The sequence below is a fragment of the Monodelphis domestica genome, chromosome 3 (genome assembly GCF_027887165.1).
Source record: "Monodelphis domestica isolate mMonDom1 chromosome 3, mMonDom1.pri, whole genome shotgun sequence".
NCBI classification, from domain to species: domain Eukaryota; kingdom Metazoa; phylum Chordata; class Mammalia; order Didelphimorphia; family Didelphidae; genus Monodelphis; species Monodelphis domestica.
This window is the reverse complement of record NC_077229.1, coordinates 324811661-324826093: the sequence shown is the minus strand read 5'-3', so window position 1 is coordinate 324826093 and position 14433 is coordinate 324811661. Positions and strand designations below refer to the sequence as shown.

The window sequence follows — 14433 nt, the reverse complement described above, 5'->3', positions numbered from 1 at the left end:
AGAATCTCAGAGTTACTTTAATTTCAACGAATTAGTCATTTGTAACATTTTTTTCTAATGTTGATAGCCTAGAATTCTTTCTTAGAAAACAGTCTTTTTGTATCTTTTGGCTAAATATCAGAGAATGGTGGCTGTTATGAATTTGAATCAGTTTCTTATATATCTTGGCCATGAAATTTTGAACAGAGAAACTTGTTGCAAAGGTTTTCTTTTCCAGTGATCTGTTTCTCTTCTAATTTTACTTTCATTGGTTTTGTTTGTGCAAAAACTTTTAAATTTTATATAATCATTTCTGTCTTCTTTAGTGATTCTTTTTATCTTTTTGTTTGATAATATACTTTTCTACTATTTATAAATCAAAAAGGTAATTTCTTTCTTTCATTCCTCCCCTGCTCTCTTCCTGTCTCCTATGAGGATGGGGTCTCTGGGCCATCCCTAAGTGCTGCTCTGCCTCTTTTCCCTCTGTGTGATTGGGATGCTTCCCAGTTAATCATCTAGCTACCCTTAACATTCTTACACTCAGTGTTTCCATGGGATTCTGGAAGTCCTTTTGTGCACTCCTGACTTGGATAAGGGGGATTATTGCTAATTCTCTTTGGTTTTCTTCATCACTGCTGGTACAGTTTTAGAACTTTACTGGGCTATTTTGGAAGGTGAATATCTGGGCTCCTCTAGGTCTTCACATACCTTCTGTCTTTAAGTCCCATTCTCTTTCCATTGGGATTTCTTTCTCTCATATGCCTCTTAAATAAATCCATCATGTAAGTTATCCCAATCTGTGCTGTAAATGGGAGAACTGAAGAATAAAGGTAGGGGGAAGGAGTTAGGGGAGGGAACAAGCATTTACAGAGCACCTACTATGTGCCAGGCACTATTGCAAACACTTTATCTCATTTAATTGGGTAGCTCCTCTTAGACTTGTTGACTGTGCCTGCACTAATAACAATATTTTTGTACCTTACATTATATATGCCTTGTGTAAGTCTTAGGGAAAAGTTGTGTGCCTTTGTCTGCCCTCTATGCTTCTGAGGTCTTTGGCATAGGATGCTCCAAAGTGGCAGTGTGACAGTGGCAAGTGACACCTTATGAGCCTTTCCCTTCTCCTTCTGGGGTTCTCATATTGGAAGACATGGAACTTTCTTGGTCACTGGCCATGTGACCCTTATCTGAGGGCAGGTACAGTAAATATAAGTATCCCTGTTTTACAAATGAGGAAACAAAACTCAGAGAGATCTAAAGGACTTGCCCAAAGCAGCAAGGCAGCTGAGACTCAAAGGTCAGATTTTCTGACTGACAGAATTGGAAGGGACCTTACAGGTCATTTACATTTACATTACTCCTTATTTTACAGTCAATGAAACTGAAGTCTATACGGTTAGGTGACTGGATAGTCCACGTGGATAGCCAGCAGACATCTGATTTGAATTCAGTTCTCTAATGCCAAATCCAGTGTTTTTTTGCTATACCAGGCTGACTCCGAGTTGTGTTCTTTCTACTACAACAACTCTGCTTCCCATGAAATACCTTTGGGAGAGAAACCTAGGACTGAGAAGCTCTTTGGAAAAGCCAACTCTAGGAAAGGAGTGGAATGGAGAAGGCTTACCTTTCCCTGAGCCCCATAATTCTGTGGTATGTTTGGTTCAAATTAGGGTAATATATACTTCTTTGAGTAAATGTCACAAAAATATGTTTTTTCTTGAAGACTGTTAATATTGTATCTTGACATAAGAATGCCAAATTAATTAGCAGTTGTAACTCAGTAGGGGATGTATATATATAATTCTTTGGTAGAATGAGAATCTGCCATAAATTTATATTAGATTTCCCCAGAAGTTACATAAAGAGTAGAATTCCATCAAGTTCTTAGTGATACCTCCAGATGTTTCCAAATGACCAGATTGGGTCACAGAAGAGGCATAGAAAGAATTTGTTAGTATTCTTTTGGTTTGGATTCAGTAGAATTCCACTCCTGTTTATTCACATTGATAAAAAATAATTTGGATGATGTTCATTCCTTTTTACAATATAGTAATGCCTCACTTATCCAATATTATCAAGGAAGGGGATCATCAGACATCAGTGAATTTTCTAGGTAACTGAATTGCCCTTTTCAGTGCCAAAACTTTGAGGGGGTGGAGAATCAGACAACAAAACCCTCTTATAATATTGAGTAAAAAAGCATTATTTTAATCCTAATAAATAGTATACAGAACATATCAGAATCATTCTTATCAGCCCCAATTATTATATTATTTTACAATTATTGTGGAAGTTACTAAATGTGTAGTGCTATTTGTTCTTATTTAAGTGCCCAAGACTACTTTGTGGTAAATGCAGTTTTTTTGTATAGTCAACTTTTACTGAGCACTAGGATTCCTTTAAAATTACTAGATCTTTCTCAGTTAAATGCTATATAGCCATTACTCTTCTATCTTATACTTATGAAATAAATTTTAAAATAGAAATATGACTTTACATTCAGTTTTTTTTAATTGTGTCTGACTATTGATCCCATTTAGGATTTTCTTGGCAAAAATACTGGAGTATTTTACAATTTCCTTCTCCACCTCATTTTACAGATGAGGAAACTGAGACAAACAGGGTTAAGTGATTTGCCCAGAGTCAAACAGCTAGTCTGAGGGCAGATAGTAGGTGATTTTGTACTTGGGTAGTAGTGGTAGAAATAGAAAGGAAATTCTAATTAACTCCTGCTTCTACTATGACAACAGTTTCCTAACCAGTCTTTCTGCTTCCACTCTTACCCTCATCTATTTCATCCTCCATATTTGTCCCTAATTAATTTTCTTTATGCATATATTTGATCATGCCATTTTTCTACTCAAAACTTTTCAATGCCTGCCTTTTGCCTTGTGAATAAAGATTTTTCATTAATCTAGCCTTTAAGACCTTTACTCTGCTATACCATAATATAGCATAAATAAAATATTCTGCTATACCATATCTTTCTATATTTAACTTCTTCCTTACTTCTCTATTTTCTTACTACTTTCATGTGCTCTTCTCACCCCTGACTAGATTCTTTCACCTTCTCCTCTATACACCCCATATTCTCCCACCTCCGTGCTTTTGTCATTCTTTCTATCTGGAATGTAGCCTCGTGCACACATCTCTACCGGTAATAATTATACCTGTACATTGATGACTACTTCACATGCCATCTCCTTCATGAATCATCTTCCGAACCCTTCTTCTACACTCAGAGATGACCTTCACCTCTCCTGTAACACTTAGATTTCTACTCTTGCTTTGTAAAGGAAAATGCATCTTCAGAGAAGGCAGACTATATTTTAATTAAGCGTTATGACTTACCCACTCCCTATCATTGTGATCTGCACAGACTATATACTTAAATATTTGTCAAAACTTGAATTGTTAAAATTGTGAATTTTACCAAAACATCTCTAGCAACCATTGGAAGCTGTGTCTATCCTCTTCCTGGTCATTTTCAGTATCATGCCGTTCACTGCTTTCCAAGACCAACCCATTTCCTATTTGGACAGCTTTATGTCACACCTAAGACCTCACCTTTACTCTTAATTTTTCTGCATAACATTATTTTGAATTATAAAATCACCGTTCTTTGATCTTCTCCTCCTTCTTCCACTGCCTTATTGTCTCTGGACCTGCTTATCATCCTCACTCTGACCTCTGGTCCCTTATTCCCTCCCTTTTTCCCCCAATCCTGTACTACATTCTTTTTCTTTACCCCTATCACTGCCTCAACCATATAATTAACCAGTTCAACAAGGAACTGTCCTCCACCCTTAAATCTTCCAGCCTCTGGTCTTACCCCTGTTAACTCCCTGCTAATTTGCAGTGCTCGATCCCCCATGCCAGCCACTTTCTGCTCCTGGTCACTGATGGCTAAGTTTACTAATAGTCACACAACTGTTCTGACTGCGTCCATTAAAAGTTCAGGGTTATCCAAGTTTAAGTTTAATGTGAAGGTAATGAAAACCCTCGGGCAGGTAGGTAGCCCAATGGGTGCGGTGCCAATCATCTTCCTGGATCCAGGTCTGGCCTCAGATGTGTAGTAGCTGTGTGACCCTCGGCAAGTCGTGGAACTCAAGATCAAGCCACTCCTGAAGTTTAGTGCTTAATCCCAACGCTGCGTTTTAAGAACAACAGCAGCAATGAGTTTCCAGAGGAAAGCGACAAGGGCAGTGAAGGGCTTCCAGATCAGGCCATTTGAGTATTAGTTGAAAAAACTAGGATTCCTTAGCATTCAGAATAGAATATTGGGGGGGGGGGGTGGATATGCGGAGATGATAGCTATGTTAAGCATATTTATATATGCAATTTGGAAGCCAGATTAAATGTTTTCTGTCCTAGGGGGCAGAAGTGTGAGGCAATGAAAGGGGACAGCTTTATATCATATAAGACTTTATATGATATCAAACATCACATATGAAATTCCTACTGATGAGCTTTATTTAAGAAGTAGAATGGGCTCCCTCAAAAGACAGTGGTTTCTCCTTCACTGGAAGTTCATCCTGAGATTGAATGTGAGATTGAACGTGCTGCAGAGGAAATCCTTGTTCAGGTGTTGTATGGACTAGATCCAGGATTCTTAAAACTTTTTTGGTGTGTGGCATGGATCCTTTTGGAAGTGTGATGTAACCTCTGGACCTTTTTTTAGAATAATGTTTTAAGAACATAAAATAGAATACCAAGAATTACCAAAAAATTGGTTTTATTGAAAATATCAAAATATGGAGGAGAAAACCAAGTTCACAGACCCCATTTCTAATGTAGAGAATGAGACTCTGAGGTCCCACCCTACACTGAGACTTAGTTATTCTAACCTTTAAAGCCTTTCACGTCATGGCTACTTTTACTTTTTTAGACTTATTTCACACTATTCCTCTTAAAATAATCTATTTTAGCTAAATGAATCTATGAGCTATTCTCCAATTTGATACATCAGATATAGGCTGTTCTCTGTGTTGCCTTTCATTTTCTCTTCAGCTCTACTTGTCAAAATTCTTTTTGTTTCAGTTTAAGCTTACGTATTATTATATTTTGAAGCCTTCTCTGATCCTTAAAACTGAATGTATTTTTTCCACCTCTAATTTTCTTTGAGGCTTTTGATTAGAGTTCTTCTTTGCCTAATCACACTCTCATACTTTACTTTTTGTTCTTTATGTTATACCTTCTAATAGAATGTAAGCTCCAAGAGGGCAGATTTTTGTCATTTTTAAATCTTCATATTCCCAGTGACCAGTAACTTACTTCTTCTTATTCCACAAGAATACCAAGCCAGGCTTTGTCAAATGCAAAATACTGAAATTGAGCGGCATTCTCCTGTTCACCCAGGTTGGTAACCCTGTACCAAAAAGGAAATATGGTTCAGTTGTCATGACTTGTTTTTAACTAAGTGCATACTGGGCAGAGGCCATCATTGTTTCCCTAAATCCCCAGGATAGTGTAGTGGAAGGAATATCTTTTATCAGAGGACTTGGGTTCATATTCCTGTCCTATAATTTAATTCCAATCTGACCTTAGGCAGACCATGTGAGTGAAGTCTTTCCTCATTTTAAGAAAAGTGAGAGCAAACTGGATAATTTTGAAAGTTACATGTTAAAATGTATTTTATTTTTTTTTTAAGTAAGCTATACATAGCAAGAGATTCATAGTTTCAGGTACAATTCTTTTCTGGGTATGGAAGTACTTATTTTATTTAGTGTTTGTTATTTGAGAATAAAAAATTTTTAAATAAAAAAGGAGGGAGTTAGACCAAAATATAACTGTTTATTAGTAGCTCTAAATTTTATGACCCTTTATTTAATAATTTTGATTAGACTTTTTTTTCTCCCAAGGACAAAACATGAAATTATCTAGTCTTTGGTTTTGGGGATCACTCTCTTTCTGCCTCTGAAAAATTATACCATCTCTCTCTGGCATTCTGACATGTCTCCCATTCTCCCTGATTCTTCCACGATTACTGATAACTCTCAGCACTGACATCTCCAAGTTCTTTTAGTATGTTACAATGCTTCTTTCTGCAGTGCTCTTTTGATAAAATAGGAACACTGAGCATCTTGTATCTAAACTCTTAAGCAGGAGATGAGCCAGTCTTCCCGTTACCAGTGACTTCAGAAAACACTGATTTGCATTAAGTGGATTCATCTGGGGGGCGGGGTTGCTTCCCACTACTTTGTTCCTAGAGGGCTATGGTTTGCCTGGTCCTTTGATAGCTTACCTTATATAAGCCGAGATATGCAGCTTGGTCATCCTCTGCCTTTAGAAAGATAAAAATAGTAGATCTGCACTCTTATTTTTACATACAACTTTAAAAAAGCCTGAGGCCCGATTGTTTAGAGTCATCTCCCTCTGAGAGTTAAGTACCACAAAGTAAAGCCTTGTGACAGTGTCTGCCCTTGTTCTGAGGTCCTTTTCACTTATTTGTGATTTTGTTCTAGACAGTTGCAGTTGATAGAATTCTGATTGTAGTGTGGGACATTACTGTATTGTGTTCCAAAACATCTATATCATGTATATTGCAGATATCATCTGTGTGCATGTACATTCGTGCATATATATATATATATATATATACATATATATATATATATATATATATATGGATGTATATCAGCGATTATCTGACCATAGTTGTCTGAAAATTGTGAGGGGGTGGAATATAGAGCCCTTTCCATAGGGATAATTTTGGAAGAATTTAATGTTAGTCAGACAGCAGTAATTCTTCCTTGGTGGTTTGAATGAATGCTATTAGTCTCCTAATGTCCACTTTGATGTCTGAGCCCAGTGTGGAGGTAACCATGGGACTTGAAAAGCCAGGTCAGAGGAATTTAATTTCTGGTAGGTCTGGACATCTTTTGAAGACCAGAAAAATCACAGAAGCACAGAATCTCAGAGCTAAGAGGGACTGCAGAGCCCCCTAATCTACACCAATATAAATGAAGTTCTTACAATAAGATCTCCAACATCTCCACAAATGCACGATGCCTCAAAGAAGCGTATTTCACCTTTGGACAACTCCCGTTTTTAGCAAGACTTTCCTGATGTCCAGCATACATTGCCTTCTTTACCTCTTCTCTCCATTGCTCTTGGCCAGGCAGAACAGATCCAATCTCTCCTCCACATCACAGCCCTTCAAATACAAGAAGAATCTCATCTGTGGAAGCTTAGCCACTGGATAATGAGATATTTGACCATAGTAACGCATGAATATTGGGTGTACTCAGCCATAGTTGAGTGGAAACTTGCATCAACAGAAAATAAACTGACAACAGTGAAAGAATGGATCCTTGAAGTATTTAAGATATTAGAATATCATATTCCTAACGTCTGTTGCTGAGGCTTAATTGGAAAAAGGAGAGCGAATGAAAAAAGGGACAATACAACAAATTTGAAGCCTGAGGTTCAGAAGCAGGAAGATTGTCCATCTACTACATTGTGGTAGTTTGTAACAGTTATCACAACCGAGGAATAATTGGTCATCTTGACCCCCAACTTAATATGACCTCATCTGACAAAAGAAACTCCCCCGATCTGTTTCAGTTTGGGCCTGCTACTCTCTAACTCCTAATTAGGAGTGAAGAGTAAACATTATAAGAAATTGGACAACCAGGCTTGGACAAGTTTTTTTTTGTTTTGCTGATATGAATGGAGCGTAATTTTTTTAGGTGTAATTTTTCCATTTATTTTCTATTTACTGAATAAATAGTCTTTTGTTCCTACTTATATTACATTTAATGAAATTGTTGGTACCCAGTTCTTTTACTCCTTAGAAATTAATTCAGGTATAAACCCTAAATGATCACTGTAGTACAAATATCAATAATATGGAAATAGGTCTTTACCAATGACACATGTAAAACCAAGTGGAATTGTGGGTTGGCCACAGGAGGGGGAAGGGGATGAAAAGAACATGATTTTTGTAATCCTGGAAATAAATACTCTAAATTAATCAATTAAATAAAAATTTAAAAAAAGAAACAAAAAGAAATTTATTCAGGGGGCAGCTGGGTAGCTCAGTGAATTGAGATCCAGGCCTAGAAATGGGAGGTCCTAGGTTCAAATCTGGCCTCAGACACTTCCCAGCTGTGTGACCCTGGGCAAGTCACTTGGCCCCCATTGCCTAGCCCTTACCACTCTTCTGCCTTGGATCCAATACACAGTATTGATTCTAAGATGGAAGGTAAGGGTTTTAAGGAGGGGAAAAAGAAATTAATGCAGTTAATAATTTAATAATACATAAATAATAAAAGATTCCATAATGAAATGTCTTACCAGAATAATATTGAGATACATGAGAAAGTTACTTTATACTCAATTTTTTTAAATGAGTTTTCAGTGCTAAAATTTAATCCTTTAGAATAGATATTTCTAACTTCTTTCTATTGGCAAAATTTATCATCTTCCAAAATATAGGTAAATTTATTACAATCTGAATGACTTTTAATTTTTAATTTTTATAGTTTTAAGTACATAAAAATATAATTTTGATAATACATATTTTGATAATAAAAGGATTTTTATTACTTGGTTGACATGTTTATAAAGAAGTATTTATGAAATATATTTTTCTGAAGAAATTATTCCAATTTTTTTATTCTGAAAAGGTTCATCCAATTTAAACATAAATGGAATATTTGTTACTGTGAGAAAAATAAGCAACTGAACTAATTTCTATAATGTACTGAATGTTTACAGGTGAGGAAACTGAGGCACAGAGGAATTAAGTAACATAAATCAAGTTAGCAACATTCAAGAGTAGAACTCAGAGTTACTGAGCCCCAAGTTTATATTCAGAGTGCTAGTTATAGGGGTCTATCAGTAAGAGATAAGTTTTAAATAAGTATTTAAAGTCATAAAGGCTCCCTGGTCAAAGGAAAGCAGATAGTTTCTTATGCATCATCAATTTTTAATTTTTCAGAGCATTGTAACTTATTTTGTATTAGGTCCAAACTCTTTCATTTACCTTTTTCTTCCTCCTTTGCTTGTTAAATCTTCTAAAAGAAAATATATAGGGGAAATAAAAGGATGTAAAATACAAAGTTTCTCATTTTATCACATTAAAATCATTAGTAAAATATTCAGAGTAAAAAAGGTTGAAAGTAGTAGTTAAAGAGAAATTTTTAAAAATTATATCTAGACACTATTAGCATGAATAATCAAAAGCTAATTAGAGTAGAAGGAATTAAGACTTGCATTTCTGGAGCACTTAGAAACCATATCACCACAAAATAAGAGTAGGTTATATTTGGAAATCCTTCATTTCTAAACATTTTGTGATAAAAACATATGTTTCAGCATATAGTTTAGCTCAAATGCATATTTCTTCAGGCTAAGCTATGTAGCAGTGGTCAGTAGCTCATGTAGCCCATCTTTTCTTAAAAAATATGTGTTTAGCTACTATTCTCAACAATATAATAATCTAAAACAATCCCATAGGACTCGTGATAGAAAAAAAAATGCCATCTGCTTGCAGAGAAAGAATTGATAGAGTAGCTCAGTGGATTGAGAGCCAAGCCTAGAGATGAGAGGTCCTACATTCAAATATGACCTCAGACACTTTCCAGCTGTGTGACCCTGGGCAAGTCACTTAACCCCACTGCCTAGCCCTTACCACTCTTCTGCCTTGGAACCAATACACAATATTGATTCCAAGATGGAAGGTAAGGGTTTAAAAAAAAAAAAAGAATTGATAGAGTCTGAGTCCAGACCAAAGCAAACTTTTTTTCAATTTATTACCCAATTTTTTTTTGTTCACATTGCCTTCCACAAAAGGATTAATATAGGAAAATGTTTTACATGATTGCACAAGTAAAATCTATGTAAGATTGCTTACATGTCTGTGGGGATAAGGTGGGGAAGGAGGAAAGGAGGGAGAAAACTTGAGACTCAGTATTATTTGAAAAAGGTTGGAGACTTTTTACATGTAATTGAGGAAAAATAAAATAAAACTTAAAAATGTATTTATTGAAATATGTATTGTATGGCAGTACTATTGTAAGCCTAATTGCAGCCTTGGGATCATGAGGGGATGGGGGAAGTGAAAATCTATTCCAAAATGTTAGATAACAATTGTTAGAAGTTGTTTCTACATGTAATTGAAAAAAAAATTTTTAAGTTAAAAAGTATTTCTTAGCAGCATTTACTAATCTTACATGAGTTTTGAACAATTAAAATAGAAATATTAGCACAGAGTGTGGCACTTTATAAATGTTAGATATTTTTGTTTTTATTAATTAGGATTTTGAGCCAACAAAAGTTTCATTGATACTTTGACTTCCATTTACCTTTTGTTAAGCGCCTATGATTTGCTACACTCAATTTAGAGAATGAGAAGAAAGTACAAGAAAATATACATTCTGATTAAAGAAAATTGATGAAATAATGCAAAGCTTTATATGCATTTAGTACTTTTATATGTAACTGTTGGCACCAAAATTTAGAGAAATGAGTGAATATGTGAGAGATCTTTTTCTTAAATTAATATTCTTAGTCAATTTTTTAGTTTTGAGTAAATGAAAAAAGGTGACTTCTCTGCTTTAACTTATCCATTTAATATTCTAGACAGTGGAAAACAAGGAATGGAATAGTCAAAAGATTGGATTTCCTCAAACAACAAGTAATAGTAAGTATATTCACTTTTTTTAGGCTTTCTGAATTTGAATACTCTTTTCGTCAATTCAGTTGTTCAGCTAATATTTAATGACTATCTACAGCACTCAAAATTCTATGTCAAATTATTGTGAAGGATTAAAAAACATAAAAGGCACAGCCTCTGCCCTCCTGTAAATTCCAGTCTAGTTCACGATGACTTTTTTTCTCTCTTGTTCCTATTACTGTAATTGCTCCCCACTCCAAACTAGACCGCTGGTGTTCATGCCACGTAGGAGCTAAGCCACTGGGCTTTGTACCACCTGGGAGACTAGTCATCTTTAACCGTGTATCCCTCCTCTTTCTACTTATTTCTCTGAGAACCATGAGCAAATTATCATTACCGTTGCTTCTGGAAAAGATGGGTTAACTGATGACTCTCTTGTTTCATTCTCATCATTGTGACTTCTCAGCCCTCCATTCTCTTCCTTTGCTACCACTCACCTCTACGTCTTATCTACATTAGAATTCAAATACTAACTACTTGTGAGGCAGAGGGTCTGTCTCACTTTGGGGTTTAATCCCCAGTGCTTGGAATATAGTAAATGCTAGATAAATGCCATCATTCATTAATGTGTACCTTAAAAGAGGTCATACTTTTAAAAGAATACATTTGTGAGGACTTCACATATATATGACCAATATAGTCCTCTGAAAACAAGATATACCAGAACAGTGTTGTCTAATTAGACTCTCTCAGTGGAGATGTATATCTCTTTACTTGTGTCTTTGAACTTCAGAGCTTCCACATCACTTTGGCCTTTTTATCAGGAATGCTTAGAACCACTATTTCATTGAAGATCCCTCCCAGCATTATACCCAGTTTTCTGCATATATTATTCTTGGTATTAATCCCATATCCTTTGCCTTCTAGAAGAATGTATTCTAAGTTCTCTGCTGCTTTAGTGTGGCTGTGGAATTGTGTGTGGTCCTGACTGGCTCCTTGATTCTTGAATTTTTTATTTCTGGAATCTTCCAATATTTTTGTTTGACCTGAAAGCTCTGAATTTTGGGTATGACATTCCTGGTAATTTCCATTTGGGGATTTCTTTCAGGAGGTGACCAAGTAGATGCTTTGTCCACTTTGCCATCTGGTTCTAAGTGATCTGGGCAGTTTTCTTGTAAAATTTTTAAAATATAATGTATAGGCTCTTCTTTTCATCATGGCATTTAATTAGTCCAGTGATAGTTAATTTTTTTCCCCTCAATTGGTTTTTCAGGTCATGAGATGCCTTACCTTTAATTCAATTTTTTTTATCTTTTGACTTTGTTTTAATATTTCTTATTGCTTCAAAGAGTCATTAGTTTTCACTTAGTACATTATAATTATTGTTTGGTCAAAGTTTTATACTTCTTTTGCTGAGTCAAATTAGAAATTCTCTTTTTAATTTCTTTTTTTTCCCCATAGCTCTCATTTCTTTTGCAATTTTTTCCCTTCAGTACTCTCATTTCATTTATAAAAAAATGACATTTTCAACTCTTTTTAAACTCCTGTTTCATCTTTTCCAAGAATTATAGTTGAATTTGTTATCAAGCTGTGTTTTTTTGTTATTTGGGGGAGGGGGGTTGAGTTATTGATTGTAGCTGTTTTGCAATCATTCTCTTCTTGAGAATGTCTTGATTGTCCTTATTTACCATAAGAGCCTTTCATGGTAGAATTCTTTTCTTGCTTGCTTTCTTTTTTTGTTGTTGTAAGCTTTTTTCTTCTAGCCTACTTCCTGACTTCCAACTTGATATTAGGGCTGGACTCTGCACAATCCTGGAAAGAAAGTCTAGGCTGTTCCTGTTGCTGCATTCTTGTGTTATTCCAGGATTTTAAGAAAAGTTGAAGCAGGAGAATTTTAAGCTTTCAGGTTTCTCATTCTAAAAGCCGTCTAATCCAGGGCTAAATCTGGTCAAGACCTCCCTGATCTGAGTTCTATAAGTCTGTGGCATAGATTTGGATTTAAACAGCAATACCTCAACTCAGCCACTTTTCACCAGTTGAAAACCTATGCTACTTTAGAGAAACAAAACCACAGGTTCCTCTAGTTAGCACTTCCTCCCCTAGTTATTCCTCTGCAGGCATCAGACTGAGCTAGAAGTTGGAACTGAGACTCCAGTCTGTACCTAGAATCTTAGCCACACTGCTGTTAGTTACTTCTGAACTTGTTGCCTTTACTACATAGCCTTGGGCCTGAGACCACTCCTTATTGTGGATTGCCACTCCTGGCTGCTGATCTCATTCTCATTCTACCCAGAATCTGTGACAAAGCCTTAGCACAGACTCAGGGCCCTGTTTTAGGGCTGAGACCCTTTCTTCCGTTGGTGCACAGCCTGTCTTTGTGTGCAGGAGCACTGCACGTGGCCACTGCTGGCCAGATCCCACCGGTGTCTGCAGACCCCTCAGTGTGACCTTTTCCTGGGATTTCACTATCACCATTTAGTCTTGTGCATTTTATAGAATGAGGTGAAGGCGTTTGGATTTGTGTGGGGGGTGAGGTGGGAAAAAGGGCGGTTTGAGGTAGTTCATCGTACTACTTTCTTCCCACGCTGACTTCCCCTCCCTCTCATGACATTTTTAGAGATTCCTATTAATCCATGGAAGTTATAATGTACAATTTGCCAAATACTAGGTTAAAAATAGGAGAAACAATAGATTGGTTAGCAGTGTCATCAATTTTCAAATTAATCCTCTTTATATGAAAATTGATGCTTTTCATATTTAGAAATATTATCTAAATACTATTTCTTTCCTTTTTGTTCTAGTACACACATGAGGTCCAGGTATATGCATGATTGTTGAGGCTCTGGCAGAAAAACCTTAGATAATGGTAGGAATGTTAATATAACAATATGAGATACAAATCATATAACTATGTCAATTATTAACATTTTAACTTTAAAGAAGAGTATAGAAAACTATAACCTCCAAGGTTTTGGTTTTTTTTTTTAATTTTTTTATTAAGGCTTAGATATTTTATATCCTGGCTTATTTATCTGTTTAAACAAAAAGGCCAAGTAATTAGAAAAGTACAAAAAAGCCATACCACGGATGTAAAATTAGAAATGATAAGGCGGTTTTTGACTGACCAGAAAGAACAAAAACAACCTCCCCCAACTCCCCGCCCCAAACTAACCAAATCACTAACGTTTAAAGGATAGCTAGCTCTATGATAGGAATAATAATACATCAGATGTTGGAGCTCAGGAAGGATGCCTCCCCCAACCCCTTCCCATTCCCCGTGGTCACTCCATCTGTACTAGGTTTAAATGGGGAGCTCAAGGGGGTCTCTGCATCCCAAGCATAACTGACACTGAATGTTTCTATGCTGTAGCACCAGAGGGAAGGAGGGAGTCCAACCCCAAGTAATCATTACTCAGCTTCCCAGCTAGTTTTCCTCTAAGCAACCCTGGAGGCCCTGCGACTAGATCAGTCTGGCTGCAACACAGCATCAATAAAAAGCTGATCTCAGCTTAGGAATGAATAACTTTGGGAATAAAATGTATTATTTTTCTATAGATTTATGTAAGTTCAAATCTTAAGGTAACATAAACAAAGTCTACTCTACTTAATCAGTTCCGTGAGCTCAGATTTCTATTGTAAGAAATTGTGTAAAGTAAGAAAACATGTACAGTGCTATTATTTCAAATGTAAAAATAGACATTTGTGATTAGAGGGTGGTTTTCCAGTTACTAAATGCTAGCTGAAATATCATAAGACTTTGGATAACTTGTTTGATCTCGTTATGACTTGGGTTAGTCATCATATTGGAGTTTAAATATTAGAAAGAGTTGAGA

The 14433-nt window shown here is 35.9% G+C and overlaps 1 protein-coding gene across 11 annotated transcripts in view; it reads left to right on the top strand.

Annotated features, from left to right (window-relative positions):
* Positions 1 to 14433, top strand: part of STAU2 (staufen double-stranded RNA binding protein 2) — a 420348-nt gene that overhangs the window by 229949 nt on the left and 175966 nt on the right. For all 11 annotated transcript variants that reach the window (XM_007486960.3, XM_007486962.3, XM_007486961.3 and 8 more), the window contains one exon: positions 10567 to 10627. In XM_007486960.3, coding sequence (XP_007487022.1) covers positions 10567 to 10627 — 61 coding nt within the window. The remainder of the gene's footprint in view (positions 1 to 10566; positions 10628 to 14433) is intronic.